General features: G+C 41.0%; 1 protein-coding gene across 1 annotated transcript in view; it reads left to right on the top strand.

Annotated features, from left to right (window-relative positions):
• The window catches only part of peg (pegasus), a 60,059-nt gene extending 43,862 nt beyond the window's left edge, over positions 1-16,197 (top strand). Inside the window, exons 2-3 of the mRNA XM_067148759.2 lie at positions 7,546-7,701; positions 16,002-16,197. Coding sequence (XP_067004860.1) covers positions 7,546-7,701; positions 16,002-16,108 — 263 coding nt within the window. The 3' untranslated portion in view covers positions 16,109-16,197. The remainder of the gene's footprint in view (positions 1-7,545; positions 7,702-16,001) is intronic.
• Positions 16,198-17,268: the final 1,071 nt, after the last annotated feature.

Here is a 17,268-nt window from a genome sequence, read left to right as displayed (position 1 = left end):
AGCCTATCACCACACAATTTACAGGTTTTATATGCTCCACAGATGAATGAGTGCCCACATTTCTCATCTGCGTTGGTACGACGAAAAACAGATTTTAATTTTAAGAAGTGTAATAAATAATAATATTGGCTTTACGTCCCATTACGCGACTGCAGGTAGACTTAAACAAGGTTGTAAGATGGAGATCAGACAGTGGTATGAATGTGAATGGGATGAAAAGTCAAGTTGTAAGGAAAGGTCCTCCGTGTTGATTGTGTTGAGTGGGTGATAGTATCTCATGGGGGAACAATGATGTTGATACAGGGAATGATCTTCATTGGAGTAATCATACTAACGAGGTAGTTAAAAAAGGTTACAGATCTCTTCATACGATTAATGATAGTATTTAGGGGTTCTAGTAAGGACGTAAAGGAGAGGGCGTACAAGTCTCTGGTAAGACCGCAGTTGGAGTACGGCTCCAGTGGTTTGGACCCTCAACAGGACTACTTGATACGAGAACCGGAAAAAATTCAAAGGAAAGCAGCATGATTTGTTTTGATAGATTTCTGACAAAGGAGTAGAGTTACTAAAATGTTGTAAACTTTGAGCTGGGAAAACTTGGGGACGAGCTTCTCGGCTCTGTGGTATGTTTCGAGCTGTCAGTGGTGAGTTGGCATGGAATGACAAATGTAGAACAAGCTCGAGTGGAGCTTTTAAAATAGCAAAGATATGAAGATAAAATTGCAATTCAATATTGGGGCAATTATTCATTTATAGGACGAGGAGTAAGGGATTGGAATAAATTATCAAACTAAATGTTCGATAAATTTCAAAGTTGTTGAAAATATTAAAGAAAAAGCTGGTAAAATATTGATAGGCAATCTGCCACCTGGGTGACCATCCTAAATGCAGATCTTTGATGAATGATTGACTGATTGAACTACAATGTTATGGTTTTCGAAGACGCCGAGGTACCAGAATTTAGTCCCACAGGAGTTTTTACGTGCCAGTAAATCTATCGACACGAGGCTGACGTATTTGAGCACCAAGATCGTACCTGCCAAGTTGGGGTCAGAAGGTCAGCGACTCAGCCCGGCTTTATAACCGCACGGCCAAATCGCCCGGTACATTCGAATTCTGGCCAGTGGATGAATTTTGGAATTTTAAATTGTTATTACTTTTCGTACCATTAGGGGCCGATGACCTACATGTTACGCCCATTTAAACAAGTATCATCACGTAAATACTGAGGCCAAATATTTTTAGACATACCATCGTTTGACTTTTTTAGATATTTTGCCATTAGACCTACCGACTGTGAGCAACATACATTTGTCGTGACTGTCCATATCCACTGTCATGCTCGGTGAAACATAAGATCGTGCTTCAGTCATTAGTGAACACTGTAGCCTTGTCTTGTTTTTGATGTCGAGGCTCACACGTTGAAGGTTCCTCATGGAATATTACCATTTTCGACAACATGCATTTAGGTTGTTATCTTTCTTGACGAAACTGTAAATGAACACTTCACGATCAGATATTTGGACTTCAGCTTTGGTTTACTGATGGAAGTACATCTACACATGCCGCAATAAACCTTTGAACTCATATGTGATGCGGGATATTAGTCTTATGTTTTTCATTCAGAAAGTGAATCAAATGACAGCTCCGCATCCAAGCTGGAGTGTAGAGTTACTCTGTTAGCCGCGAGGCACGGCGATTTTAATACCTCAACATGGCGCTATTGCCTCACGCAACTGTCTTATCAGCTGGAACATTTTCTTCCCTCTCGCCACTGAATGTCTCTTTTCATACAGCCTATTAATTCCTTCATAGCATCTATTTTTCATCCCCTACTCTTCTTAGGATCTCTTCACCCGCTCTCTTTTTAACTCGTCCCACAATCTTTCTCTAAGTCCACATGTCAAAAGCTTCTATTCTTTCATTCCCTTTCTTAAGTGTCCGTACATTAGCACACTTCAAACATAGCCCTTTGCCAGTTTGAGGTTTTCTACATAGATCTTTACTCAGTACATCAGAACAATGCTTCCTTCATAATAGCAATTCTAGTTATCTTCTTTCAGTACATATATTTTATGAAGGTAGTACCTATTTAAAATTGCCCACTTCCTGGATTTCCTCTTCTTCCAACGTAATGGTAATCTTTTCCTCTTTTCAACCTAACGTCATGCATTTCTTCTGTTTAAATTTGATTTATACCATATTTTACACAGATGTTGTTAAACCATGTTAACATGAAAAATTGGTGTTACATTTCCCCTTCGGGAAAATAAAATGATCATAAATATACAGGGTAAACTAGGCCTTATAACTTTCTCGGTCATGGGCATTAGCAATGGTTACTAGGTAACATTCTCTGGCCATCCATCCATACCTTACATCACAGCCTCCATGATTGCTAGGTAACATTCTCTGGCCATCCATCCATACGTTACATCACAGCCTCCACGGTTGCTAGGTAACATTCCCTGGCCATCCGTCCATACCTTACATCACAGCCTCCATGACTGCTAGGTAACATTCTCTGGCCATCCGTCCGTACGTTACATCACAGCCTCCATGATCGCTAGGTAACATTCTCTGGCCATCCGTCCGTACCTTACATCACAGCCTCCATGATCGCTAGGTAACATTCTCTGGCCATCCATCCATACCTTACATCACAGCCTCCATGATCGCTAGGTAACATTCTCTGGCCATCCGTCCATACCTTACATCACAGCCTCCACGGTTGCTAGGTAACATTCCCTGGCCATCCATCCATACGTTACATCACAGCCTCCAGGGTTGCTAGGTAACATTCCCTGGCCATCCGTCCGTACGTTACATCACAGCCTCCACGGTTGCTAGGTAACATTCCCTGGCCATCCGTCCGTACGTTACATCACAGCCTCCACGGTTGCTAGGTAACATTCCCTGGCCATCCGTCCATACCTTACATCACAGCCTCCACGGTTGCTAGGTAACATTCCCTGGCCATCCGTCCGTACCTTACATCACAGCCTCCATGATTGCTAGGTAACATTCTCTGGCCATCCGTCCGTACCTTACATCACAGCCTCCATGATTGCTAGGTAACATTCTCTGGCCATCCATCCATACGTTACATCACAGCCTCCACGGTTGCTAGGTAACATTCCCTGGCCATCCGTCCATACCTTACATCACAGCCTCCACGGTTGCTAGGTAACATTCCCTGGCCATCCGTCCGTACCTTACATCACAGCCTCCATGATTGCTAGGTAACATTCTCTGGCCATCCGTCCGTACCTTACATCACAGCCTCCATGATTGCTAGGTAACATTCCCTGGCCATCCGTCCATACCTTACATCACAGCCTCCATGATTGCTAGGTAACATTCTCTGGCCATCCGTCCGTACCTTACATCACAGCCTCCATGATTGCTAGGTAACATTCCCTGGCCATCCGTCCATACCTTACATCACAGCCTCCACGGTTGATAGGTAACATTCTCTGGCCATCCATCCATACCTTACATCACAGCCTGCACGGTTGATAGGTAACATTCTCTAGCCATCGATCCATACCTTACATCACAGCCTCCACGATTGATAGGTAACATTCTCTGGCCATCGATCCATACCTTACATCACAGCCTCCACGATTGCTAGGTAACATTCTCTGGCCATCGATCCATACGTTACATCACAGCCTCCACGATTGCTAGGTAACATTCTCTGGCCATCCGTCCATACCTTACATCATAGCCTGCACGAGATAGGGCGAGATATATTAGAAGTTATATTAGGCCTACTTTTGAGTGCCTTGATATATCGCAACCTGCATGCAAAAGTGCCGTAACTCAAAACAGAAAAGTTTATTTTGAGGTTCTGACACCTCCATATAGAACTCTACGATGTCTACCTCCCTTAAAACTTTTTCAACTCTAATTATTTACATTTAAATACAATCAACAGTTAAATTCTGCGAATGTTACACACCATTTATGCATAAATGTGGTACCTGCTGTGTAGGGACACCAGTTTAACCTCATAATAATGCAGTATTATTTTAAAAATCGTTTTTTAAATAATTCCCGAAACCCAAAGGAATATTTTATGTTGAAATATAAAAGGCGGATTTATGAAAATACGTACCGGTACATTTTGAGTTACGACACTTTTGTATTCAGGATAGGATATGCTTCAAGAAAAAGGTAGTTACGTGTAATGTAGTAATGTAGTAGGTTGTTGTGTCCGTGAAACAAAATAAAAATGGACAGATGTTAGTTTTTTTTAGAAAATTCCAGATTACAAGCAAATAAGCGCACACGAATTCTAGGATAAACCGAATATGAATTTGATTACTGGTACGGATGCGACAACAACCCGGCTTTACGTTTACCATTCGTACATTTTGAGAGGATACCTTCTCTCTGTATTAATAAAATATGTCCTACTGTTTGGCGACATTTCTAGTTTAAAAAATTAAATATAATAAAAATGAATAAAATTAACTGGAATGTCCGTAATACTGGCGCGAGAGTTCAACAAAATGGGTCTCTCAATTTTGATAGTGCATGATAATTCTCTCTCCCAGAGTGTGTACATAAAGTTGTGTATTCCTACATCTGTTATGGACCTTACCTAACCCTCTGAAAACGATTAAACACACATGAACTGCACCTAGGTTCTCCAATAACTTCTCCACTGATTCTAAAATAACTGACTTGTATCCACACGTGAGCACTTCATGAATACACTACACACTCAAAACATCAACTGCTGCTGGAAGACTCCCTATGTACAAGAAATAATCAATCCTACAAAAATGTAGGAGGAAACGACACCGAGGACTAAACTACCATTTGTAGTGAACCCGATGGCCAATACTGTAGTTTCAATACAAATATATTTGCCCTTCACTCTCATCTCAGTCATCAATGATCTGCATTAGGCTGTCACTCAGGTGGCAAATTCTCTATCATTACCGAGCTCGATAGCTGCAGTCGCTTAAGTATTCGGGAGATAGTAGGTTCGAACCCCACTGTCGGCAGCCCTGAAAATGGTTTTCCGTGGTTTCCCATTTTCACACCAGGCAAATGCTGGGGCTGTATATTAATTAAGGCCACGGCGGCTTCCTTCCCACTCCTAGCCCTTTCCTGTCCCATCGTCGCGATAAGACCTATCTGTGTCCGTGCGACGTAAAGCCACTAGCAAAAAAATCCCTATCAATAGTTTACCTAGCCTTTTCTTAAACTTCTTCAAAGAAACGTGTTCCGAACATTTCCCTTGATAAATTATTCCAGTCCCTCACTGTCTGTTTGCATTTACACAAATTGCCGACTCTCAGCATCGGCAAATTATATAATACTTTGATACTGAACCACTTTTTTTTTTACACTGACTGTACACATTTGGTTTAAAGATACGTAGGGAAGTCAATAAGTATCTGCAATTGTCTTTAGGTTGGCTCTATGGCGTTGTGTGCTCACCAGCCGCTAGATGGCGCCGTTATCAGATCAGTACAGCTTGCGCTGTTGCGACGTAAAGATGACCGCACCACGCTCTGTTTGCACCAAGGAAGAAAAGCGTTCCGTAATCCATTTTTTGTGGTCTGTGAGTGTGCCAGGAGCGGAAGTTCATAGAACACTTTCAGCACAATACGGGAGCAATGTTCTGCCACAGTGAAGTGTTTACTAAAAGTTCAAAAAGGATCGCAATAGCGTGAAGGATGAGGAAAGATCCGGGCGTCCATCTGCAGCCGTAAGTGATGCCAAAATTGAACAAGTGTGTGATTTGATCCTGAATAACAGAGGAGTGACTGTAGATGACGTGGCAAACCATACACGCATTACTTTTGTTCTTCATACGAAATCATGCATAACAGGCTTAACTTTCTCAAAGTCTGCTCGAGATGGGTTCCAAAACTACTCAATGAAGAGCAGAAGCGCAATCTGTCAGCACCTACTGGACCGTCGTGCTGACGAAGGTGAAACGTTTGAAACGGATCACGGGAAATTAAACATGGGTTCATCACTTCAAACTTGAGAGAAAACGTCAGAGCATGGAATGGAAACATCCGCTTTGGCAATACATTGTCTCCGTATTGTGCTGAAAGTCTTCTGTGAATTTCCGCTCCTGGTGCACCCTCAGACCAAAAAAAAAAATTACGGAACGCTGCTCTTACTTAGTGTAAACAGAGAGATGAATGGCCATGTTTACGTCGCAACAGTGCAAGCTGTACTGATCTGATAACGCTGAAATCTGCCAGAGGCGTAGACAATGGTACCATCTAGCGGCTGCTGAGCACACAGCGTCATAGAGCCAACCTAAAGACCATTAGAGCAAAATTGCAGATACTTCCTGACTTGCCCTCGTACTTCCGCTTGCGCAAACACGCACTCTTAGTCTATGCCTTGACACCAGGTCATAGATTATTCAACTTTGCCATGAGACATAGAAGGGAAAGTATATGTTCCGTATCAGTACACTAGAACAAGAGTTGTACCAGTAAGTAAGCTCTAACACTGCACAGTTTGTAACTTGGTAAATAGTTTCCCAGTTTGGCGTCCTTCACGCTCATGTGTGGCATTCTTCTCCCGCTCCGTCTTCGTATGTCAAAGCTCATTCGAGCTTATAAGTCCAATAACGAACGAGAGATTTTCCGTACTTAGGTACGAACATTGCTGTCTCACGACCACACCCTAAAATATAATTTTGGGTCGACATAATGTCTTTCAGAATCCAAGGAGTGGTTTCTCCTTCTCACTCACCAAAATTTTCCTGGGATTTATTTCTAGATCTGGAAAGGGCTCTGTGTTTCCCAGCTGCTTGTACAAAATCAAATACTAGTATCTAAAATGGAGACCTTCCAGCTTGAGATAGAAATGCATTAAGACGCCAATATAATAATAATAATAATAATAATAATAATAATAATAATAATAATAATAATAATAATAATAATATGTTCTAATAAGGGGAAGTCATCAACGAAACAAGAATATATTGTGATACCTCTATAGTGTGGGTGTGTGATACATAGGGAAGGGTTTTTTTTAGGAATTAGCAGGTTAGAATATAAATGTATTTGACCAAGGCGCAAGTGTATCCTAGCCCGCACAACGGCTCTGTAGTGTGATTGGCGTAAATATTACGGATCTGAACTACTGGAACCCCTAAAATGTATGCAACGCGCCCTATAATTTTAGAGCTGTTAGATGATACTTGCGCCTAATTCAAATGTATTTGCGTGATATATGTATCACCACAGCTCAGCAGTGAACGTGGGGTTGTCGGGTATTATAAAGGAGATGGCAGATTTCGTGACATGCACACTAGCACGGTCCATGGACCAGTGTTATTACACGAAATGTTATGGACAAAATACTGGATTTTTCGGAATTCGCGACATTTCATTGTTCGTTTCCTCTCGCAGATATGATCTTTTCGCTGGAATGATACTATTCGCCTACATATGAGCTTGACGCTACCAGGCGGCACTACTAACTTAAAGTGCATCACTTTTGACTAAGATGGTTTTCCGAAACAATCCCTCAAATTTAGTTGTCTTGTTCCAGGTGCTGTTGCTGCGGTGACGGCCAAGTCCGCTAAATGTAACTGCAACTGCCCTCTCAGTGACTACAAGCCGCTGTGTGCTGTCGACAACACCGGGGACTCCGACACCTTCCCCAATGAGTGTGTTCTCAAGTGCTACAACTGCACACATGACAAAGGTGAGTGGGCAGCCCTCGCGAGCGAAATATTTCGGCGACACATTTTTGAGACACAGAAAGAGTATTCAAGAATTATTAAAATCAGCCATTAATAAAACACTATCTCTTTTATCCGGATTACTTTTAGGATTTGTTCTGTCTGTTAATTATTTGTGAAGAGATTTCATTGTAGATCCCTTTATTATGATAATCGATCATTTATGAACTATTTTGTAATTTTGGATTTATAGTTGTATGTTTAATTTTACATTACTTTGTTTCCTATTAATTAAATTCTGACTTTGTGGCAGCCCGGATTGTCTTGGAACTAGTCGTCCTTTCATATAATACAAATAAATAATTGTGTGTATTTACGCCTCGTGCCGTAGATACGGAGGGGCTACCTAGCCAAGGCGGTAAAGCCGCACTCGGTTCGCCCGGAAGTACGTGGGTTCGAATCCCCGTCAGGAAATCGTAAAATTTAAGAAAAGAGATTTCCTCTTCCGGAGGTGCACATGGTTCTGAGGTTCACTCAGCCTACACCAAAAATGAGTACCTGGTTAATTCCTCGGGGCAAAGGCGGCCGGGCGTAGAGCCAACCACTCTACTCTATCAAGTGCCGAGGTTACGATAGTTTACCTTCCACCCTTCCAAGGGCCTGCATGGCCTGTACGGAGATTGCTTTGCTTTGCTTTGCTTTTGCCGTAGATATGATGTACACGACTCCAAGTGTCACTGGGACCGTCATGCCTAGAGATGGGAATTATAGGCACGAATAGGTTAGAATGCAAACGTATTTGAACAAGGCTCAAGTGAAATCTAGCCGCCTTACAGATATGTCGGGGAGTTGCATAAATTTTAGGGGTTCTGATAATTCAGATCGATAATATTTATGCAAATCTCACCGCAGAACCGTCATGCGGGTAACATACATGAATCAGCCTAAGTACCCCGAAAACTGTGCATTAAACACTAATCTATGTTAGTTTGAACATTTTATTCTTCACTCCACCTCCCCCCCCCCCCCCTTTGCCTCAGTAGTCTGAACTTGTACTTAAACGGCATCCAGTTCGACACTATTTTCGATTATGGTTACATATCACCCCTCCCCATATTCACCCCTACGGGTGTCTCATCCCCACAGTACTGTACTGTGTATAAAGTTTAGTTGATATCGGTCCAGTGGTTTAGGAAGAGATGTGGAACATACATAAAACAACATTTATTTATATTAAGATTAAAACAAAATAAAACTTTCCACTTTCCTGCATTTAGGACTGTACGTGAGATTTGTTTGACTAGAATGAACGCATAACTCTGCTTCCATTGCAACATCGGACATACATGACCTAGTTTTACTCCTATTCAGTCCGGCTTCATGGCTAAATGGTTAGCATACTGGCCTTTGGTCACAGGGGTACCGGGTTCGGTTCTCGCAGGGTCGGGAATTTTAACCATCATTGTATAGTTCCGCTGGCACGGGGGATGAGTGTATGTGTCGTCTTCAACATAATTTCCTCCTCATCACTTTGCGCAGGTCGCCTGTGTGAGTCAAATCGAAAAACCTCCACCTGGCGAGCCGAACATGTCCTCGGACACTTCCGCCATTTCATTATTCTTATTCAGGTTCATGTGCTCACTAAGGTACGTAGAACTGAACCTGGATTGATTTCCAGAAAGTAATCACAGGTTAATCACAGGTCGAATTTCTGAAAAGTTGGTCTCCGTAACCTTGCCCCTATCCCCTATGCTGGAGACGTGTGTTAGTGCGACTGAATACCCTAGTCCTAACCGAGGTAAATGAATATAAGTGAAATCGTTAGTTGCACTTGGTGCGTTTCGTACCATCTGTAAAAATAGTGTCCTCTTCTTCACGCCTGAGCACACAGGTCATACGTGCAGCAGCTATGAGTATCTCGCTTGTAGGGATCGTGTGACAAGGAACGGACCAATTATCACTGTTAATCCAACTTCACGGCCTACACCTTATTGTCTCTGAGGGCAAAGCAATTATAAAGAGTTCTCTGGACATGTCGATACCACCACGTTAAACCAACGAATGTACGAAAATGCATTTCCCAGTGTCCGATGTTGTTATGGGTCACGCATCACATGGCAATGTTTTTAATTTTGTACTGTTAGTGGAGGGATAGAGTGAACTCTTCCACTTTGATGAATATGAGCTTTATCTTGAAGGGCCATGGTAAAGTAGGGAATACGCTGAATGTTCAGTGGATTGTTTATGAAACACTCTGGAAGTCGTCGTAAATTTCCATTGGAGGAATGAAAATCATGATATTTTGAGCCATGATAATCATAAAACTTAAAGCAATTGCTTAATAGCGGTGATATCTTGACACAATTCATTGAATTAAAACACAGTTTGTACCAGCACACTTTGTAAAAATCATTTAGTCCAGAATCAGCTTGCGGAAACTTATGTCCTATCTTCAGTGGATCTAGTAAAATTAAAAATTTTAAAAATACAAATAAAATATTTGAGTAACAGTTGATTCACTTGTACTGCCATTCTTGTCATAGCAAAGACAAAATTGTCCTCTGCATTTTAAAAATCCTAGCACAATTATGTGAAGTATAGAATTTTTTCAACACTTTAATTTGTAGCAGTAAGGTTTATTAGAAATAAATCATCCGTCCTCCAGTGAGTGTGGCCATAAAGATCCGGAATACATACAGTAACTTACAGTATATATTTATAATTTAATTATACTTAATATTTTTTCTGAAAAATTCATCATAAGGAGATTACGATTTAAGGTATAAATGCAATTGTATAATTTTCAGAGAATCTATTACGATATGTAAAAAGATAAAATGGAATTGTCAAATTTTGACGGATAATGGCTGTGTTCTTCAGCAGGATACGTCTGGATCCAAACAGGAGGCCTCTGATAACTCATTGACGAAGAGAAATATTATACTTGGCTGATAGATATGATAGACACACCGTATAAATTTCTTGATTTTGGCAAAGCATTCTCATACAGGCTGTGTTTTAATGCAATAAACTGTATCTTTTTTATTAGAATAGGGTTTCGAACATTTAAATCTAGCCATATCAAGTAGATTATGATCGAGATATACAGGGTATCCATAGAGGAACTTTGGGGTTTTGAAGTTAAATGTTTTAATGAAATCAAAATTGAGGATAATGTTTTAATACATAGTTTCAAAAGTAATGTTTTCAAATTTATTTCACAGTTGTTTAATACGTGCCCCACTTGTGGCACGGCATACATCTAAACGGCAATCGACCTCTTGCCACATCCTGGCCAACGAGTCTGGAGTGATGGTTGCCACAGAAGGGTTGAACACAGCGAGCAAGCGGTATTATGATTAGAGTTCTCAACATTCTGAAGTGTTTTCCAAAATGATACATGTCCAACAGCCGTAGACCACGGAACAGAAACATCCTTGAAAGGAAATGGAAAGATGACTGGATCAGAATCGGATTAGAATAGATTTTCACAGGGAAAGGAATTTCCTTACGTCTAACATTGATACAAGAATTAGAAATACGTTTTTGAATACTTTCATCTGGAGCATGACATTGTTTGCAAGTGAAGCATGAGCGAAAACTAGCTGGAAAAGAATGATAGAAGCGTTTCAAATGTGATGTTAGAGAACAAGCTGCTAGAGAAATGGGTGAATCGAATGATTTAACAGAATTTCGAATGCGTATAAATAATATATTATTTTCCGAGCAGAGATTAAAAGAGAACTAGTGATAAAATATCCGTGTTTAACAACTGGAATTGGTGTGATCATACATCAGTAATATAAATATTTTATTTGCCGTCATTCACGATGTATTTCTTGACGTTTCTGTTGGAAGGAATTAATGTCAGAAAAAAGAAACAATAAATAAATAAATAAATAAATAAACAAGATTTTTCTCTTATTCACAATCGCGTAATAAAAAACATAAGCAAGGCGACATCTCCGTACATGCCATGAAGGCCCTTGGAGGGGTGGAAGGTAAAGGCTTCTACTATCCGTAACCTCGGCACTTGATGGTAGCGTCGTTAGCTCTAGGCCCGGGCGTCTTTTCCCCCAGGAATTAACCTGGTACTCATTTTTTTGTGTAGGATGAGTGAACCTCAGAGCCATATACACCTCCGGAAGGTAAAATCTCGTTCCTTAAATTTTTTGACTTCCAGTCTGCAAATCGAACCCACGTTCTTCTGCATGAAATGACCATGCCTTTACCGCCTCGGCCAGGCAGCCCCTCAGTATAAAACATATCGTAGGTAAATATAAATTAAACCAGACATTCGAAACAATGAATACATAAAACAAATACGAAACTACCTTATCCTGCTGTGTGATTTTACGTATTTTATTTCGGTATTTTTGACTCAGAGTCCGCCTCTGTGGTTTAGTGGTTGGTGTGATTATCAACCACCCCCGGAGGCCCGGGTTCGATTCTTAACTCTGCTATGAAGTTTGAAATGTGGTACGAAGACTGGAGCGGGGTCCACTAAGCATCGGGAGGTCAACTGAGTAGAGAAGGTTTGATTCCCACCTCAGCCATCCTCGAAGTGGTTTTCCGTGGTTTCCCACTTCTTCTCCAGGCAAATGTTGATATGGTGTCTAACTTAAGGCCACGGCCGCTTCCTTCCCTCTTCCTTATCTATCTATTCTAATCTTCACATCCCCCTACAAGGCCCCTGTTCAGCTCAGTAGGTGAGGCACTGGTCCTCCTCGACTCCGTCTCACGCTCCAGGACACTGTCCTTGATGTGGTAGAGGTTGGGTCCCGCGCTGAGTCCGAGGACATTCCTGGAGGGTAAACAGATTAAGAAAGAAAGAAAGAAAGAAAGAAAGAAAGAAAGAAAGAAAGAGGAGCTAGGCGTTATAATAGTTGACGAATGGAGATGTTGGATAAATTTCCAGCTTTAAAAAAAAAATCAAGAAAATACTAGATGTAACTGTTCGACCCTAAGCTTCTCATTAGAGACGAAAGTTATTACCTTGGGACACATGAATATCAAATAAACTATATGTGGCTTGCCCGCAAATTGCCACGCAAATAGAAACAATTAACATTCCATGGTTTCCCATTTCTCTATGTGATGTAAGGGCGCCAGCGTTAAAGCAAAATTTATATTTACTAGCATAGAGACTTATACTTAAATCACAGGGGTAGGATTTTAAATAATTAACCATTAAGTATCGTTTGAGAAAGAAAATTAACGCAATATAAAATACAAATGAATTTATTATACAAATAAAATGAGGTGAATCGGAAAAGTTCCTTAAAGCGTGGAGAGATTTAGAATTTACGTTACTCAAATTACTATTGCTTGCTTTATCTAATTGAAGCTCACCAATTGCAGTTTCCGTTGAAGTCATCTGGTTTCCGTGGTTACTCGTTCTCTTCTTCTCGATGTAGAATTGACTCCATGGACATCCTTCCTTCTCTGATGTGGTACGGGCTATCTGGACTAGCACTCACTAATTGCCTAGTCTTTAAATTAGACATTGACCCTATACTTGTAAAAACTGATCAGCGTTGATCGTATGAGGAGAAAATTCAGAGATATGAATTTTTCCATGTTAGTAGAAATCTCAATCCAACTGAGCTATACTATTTATACGGTACAGACTTGTACAAAATTCCATGGACTTGAACTAAACATAGTTCTTCGTCCAGAAGATTTACTGAATATAACACAAGCCGTAAGCTTGTTTCGTCTCACGCAGATCCGATAACATAACCGCAGCTGAGTACTGTATCGAAGCGACAACACACTGTACAAAACTAACTATGTCTCGGAGAGACCACACACTGTCTCAAAATCAATAACGTCGTTCAAAGTAGATGTTCACAGTAGAAGTAGCGATGTGAGTGGGTATCAGAGACTCCGTGTTAGATACTATCACCGGGCTCTTGATAATAGCTCAATATCAATTCTCTATATAACGAAGCATCTGATTCGTAGATCGCATTATCATCTCCCTCTTTTTTCTTCTTGACAAGAAGAGTAGGCGTGGCGATGATGTAGTCTGCTAGTATGCAAGCCTCGCGCGCGGGTCAATGTTTATACTGCCTTGCTCATGAGTTTAACCCAATGACTCATGTAATTTTCCACGCTATAAGAATAACCTTTTCCGTATACACAAGTATGAGATGAAATGACAACAACTATGTCTCAACATATTGACCATATTTACAGTACATAATGAATTCCAATCCTACCTAATATAATAATTTAAACAATAAATGATGTTATAACTATATAATATGATTGCAAAAGCCTTATTTACAAATGCTTGACGTTGAATAAATATGATATTACGAATAATTGCCGATGGCGGATAAACTTGATATCGAGTGATATCGCGTAAAATGATAGTATATTAAATTAGTCTGGCAGGAGAAGCCTGGACGGTTACATAGATAATTGATGGAGAATCTGCCACATGCCCGACAGCCCTGAACGCAGATCATTGGTGATTAAGAATTACGTTGGATAGTCTACTAGACTGAAACAAGAAGCCAAGATAAACATTCATTCTGTGCCTAATGACATCAATAAATCAGAACAGATTCTTCGTTCTTAATACAGTGTTAAAAATATAAATCAAACTGAAAGTACTGTGTCTGTACATTTATCCACTTGTTATTAATACATTGTGTTTTATATTTCGGTAACAATAAGACCAAGCAATTGAAACGGCCTTATATATAGGATGCAAAGGTATTTTTGTGAACACACTGAGATTAAGCACTTTGAATAAGAACACCAGTGTAAAGGCGTTTTCAGTTCTCAAAGCTTTGCGTGAACTACCAGGTGTATGAATACGTTTGTACGGGTTTTTGTGGTAAAGAAAACACGTAATTTTGAAGGGAAATTCATTTTTTTAAATTCAATATATTGGCCATCATCTTCTACACACTTCGCCCATCTTTCAGATAAGTTATGAATACCATGCCAGAAAAGCTGCTTGTCTTTTGCGGCAAACCGTTCGCCGAGCAATTTTCAAACTTCCTCGAATTTGCTGGAGTGCTGCTCTGCGAGCGTGTGCCTTGTTGATGAGAAGAGTTGATAGTCAGGTAGCGCGAGGTCGCGGCAGTACGGCGGGTGCGGAAGGATGTCCCATCCAACAGATTTCAAGGTGTCCTTCACTGGTTTTGCTGTGAGAGACTGCCATTATCGTATAACAAAATCACTTTGCCATGTCTTCTGGCCTATTCCAGTCGTCTTTCGATCAATGAGTGATTTATATTAATTTGTTGGTGATGATGTTCTGCATTAACGGTTTCGTCGGTGTTTGAGTTCATAACATACTTCCACTTTTGTGGCTTACCAGAGAGCACACTGCGTTTGCATTGAAATCACCATTTCTAAATTGTCGAAACCGTGTCTCACATGTTCTAATCGATGGAACGTGTTACCATATGTTCCTACCAGCAAACGATCACTTCTTACAGCCTTTGTTTTCTTTTGATTACATAAGAAAAGCAATGTGTGCCGCAAATGTTCTTTTTCAAACACAAACGTCGAAATGATCACTGAACGATACAACACCGACACTAGTGTTTGGCGGATTCAGCTTGTGTGTGTTGGAAGGTTAATGTCAGACGTCCGGCTCCATGGCTAAATGGTTAGCGTGCTGGCCATTGCTCACAGGGGTCCCGAGTTAGATTTCCGGCAGGGTCGGGAATTTTACCCATCATTGGTTAATTTCGCTGACACGGGGACTGGGTGTATGTTTCTTCTTCATCATTTCATCCTCACCACGACGCGGAGGTCGCCTACGAGTGTAAAATCAAACGACCTGCAACCTGGGGTGTCTTCGGACACTCCCGGCACTAAAAGCCATACGCCATTTCATTTCAATGTCAGACGAACAAACTAACGTATGTGTCAAATTCATACGCTGCGTACTGTTTGCTGGCGCCATCTATTATTGAAAGCGGAAAAGACTTATGCATACACCTGGTAAATGAAGAAAATGATTTTTTACACTAGCTGAAGCCAGCCAAAAGTTGTTCGATAATTGGGAATACATTAGAATTTTTTTTTCTATTGCATTTTATTTGCCTCTTGCACAATTTTAAGCTGATACTTGTTACATCGTTGTCCCATCTCTCACTACGTAGTGTCATCCAACCGCAGTGTGGTTCAGGTTGCCGCTACTGCTTTAACCTATGATCCAAGTAGCGGTCCATCATTTTAGCATCTAGAATTGAGTACGCTACACACTCACTAATATCAGCGATGTCCCGAGGAACTCCTCTGCTTGTAGGTGATTCATAAACTAAACTCAAGTGTCTGTGTCTGTCTGTTTCAGCCTACGTGATTCTCAGGCGAGGCGAGTGTTCCTCCACAACCACAGCCAGACCTCGTTCGTCCCGCGGAAAAGCGCGCATGGGACGATCATTGTGGCATTTCTGGTGAAGAGAATACTGACCTGTTGGTCTTTTGTTTGTGAATATCTAACCTTTGTACCAAATGCATGATATAAATATATATTTTCTCATATTGTATTTCTATGTTTGTCTCCTTGATCATTTCCCCCTAATATAAACCTCAAGTAATTGGAAAGTGAAGTAATGCCAGAAACAAGGTTGAATGAGATGATCAGCAGAAGGGTACAAGTGGTAAATACATTATAGCAGAATGTGAGGAACCTGGTGTGGAACAGAGAAGTTCCTATGAAATGTACCAGATGTACTATACCCTGTATTAACGTACGCAACAGAAACTTGGGCATTGCCAGCTAGAAATGACAGTACAATTCAGGCCAGTGAGATGTTCCTGAGAAGTATCGTAGATAAGACAAGGAGAGACAGGGTAAGAAATGTTGAGGTCAGAAAAGAGATAGGAATAGAAAAACAGTGATATGACGGAGAAGAATAAACTGAGATGATTTGGACATGTTATGAGGATGGAGGAGGGAAGGATACCAAAACAAATGCTGGAGGCTGAGATAGAAGAAAGGATGGAAAGAGGGAGCCCCAGAGCAAGATGAGTGGACTCTGTCAAGAACAGTATAAGAAGACTGCAATACCATTACTGAAGAGGAGTGGTGGAAGGACAGCAAACGGTGGAGAAGTGTTATCTATACCCCGACCTGGCAGGAGCTGGACAAGGGGAAATGACGATAATGATGATGATGATGAGAAACGAGGTATGGTACTCGTAAGAACTGAAGCACCGAACGGAGTGGAGTTCTTCTGAAGAGCGGCTAGTTTTTACTATCCTTGAAGCCTTACATTCGTAAGGTGAAGGGGATGACTCGCAGTCAGCTGTACTGAAAATGGTTAACTGCGGTTTTCCATTCTCTTTTTTTTCCTTTTGCTAGGGGCTTTACGTCGCACCGACACAGACAGGTCTTACGGAGATTTCCATTCACTTGCAGTATGGCGAATCATATAACTTAGTATAGGCGGTGGCCGCACGCACCTCACTTTTTCTGCAAATCACCTCACCGATAGAAATCTCCTTGGCCTGAGAAAGGAGTTACCATTTAGGAGGCCCGGTATTGCGCACGGAATTGATTCTTTTACTCCCACCCCTAACTGTAGGCTCTTCGCTCGCTACTGATTCGTCGACTG

This window comes from Anabrus simplex, chromosome 5 (genome assembly GCF_040414725.1).
Source record: "Anabrus simplex isolate iqAnaSimp1 chromosome 5, ASM4041472v1, whole genome shotgun sequence".
Classification (NCBI taxonomy): Eukaryota; Metazoa; Arthropoda; class Insecta; order Orthoptera; family Tettigoniidae; genus Anabrus; species Anabrus simplex.
Note: the sequence above shows the minus strand (reverse complement) of the source record. Positions and strands in the feature narration are given on the sequence as shown.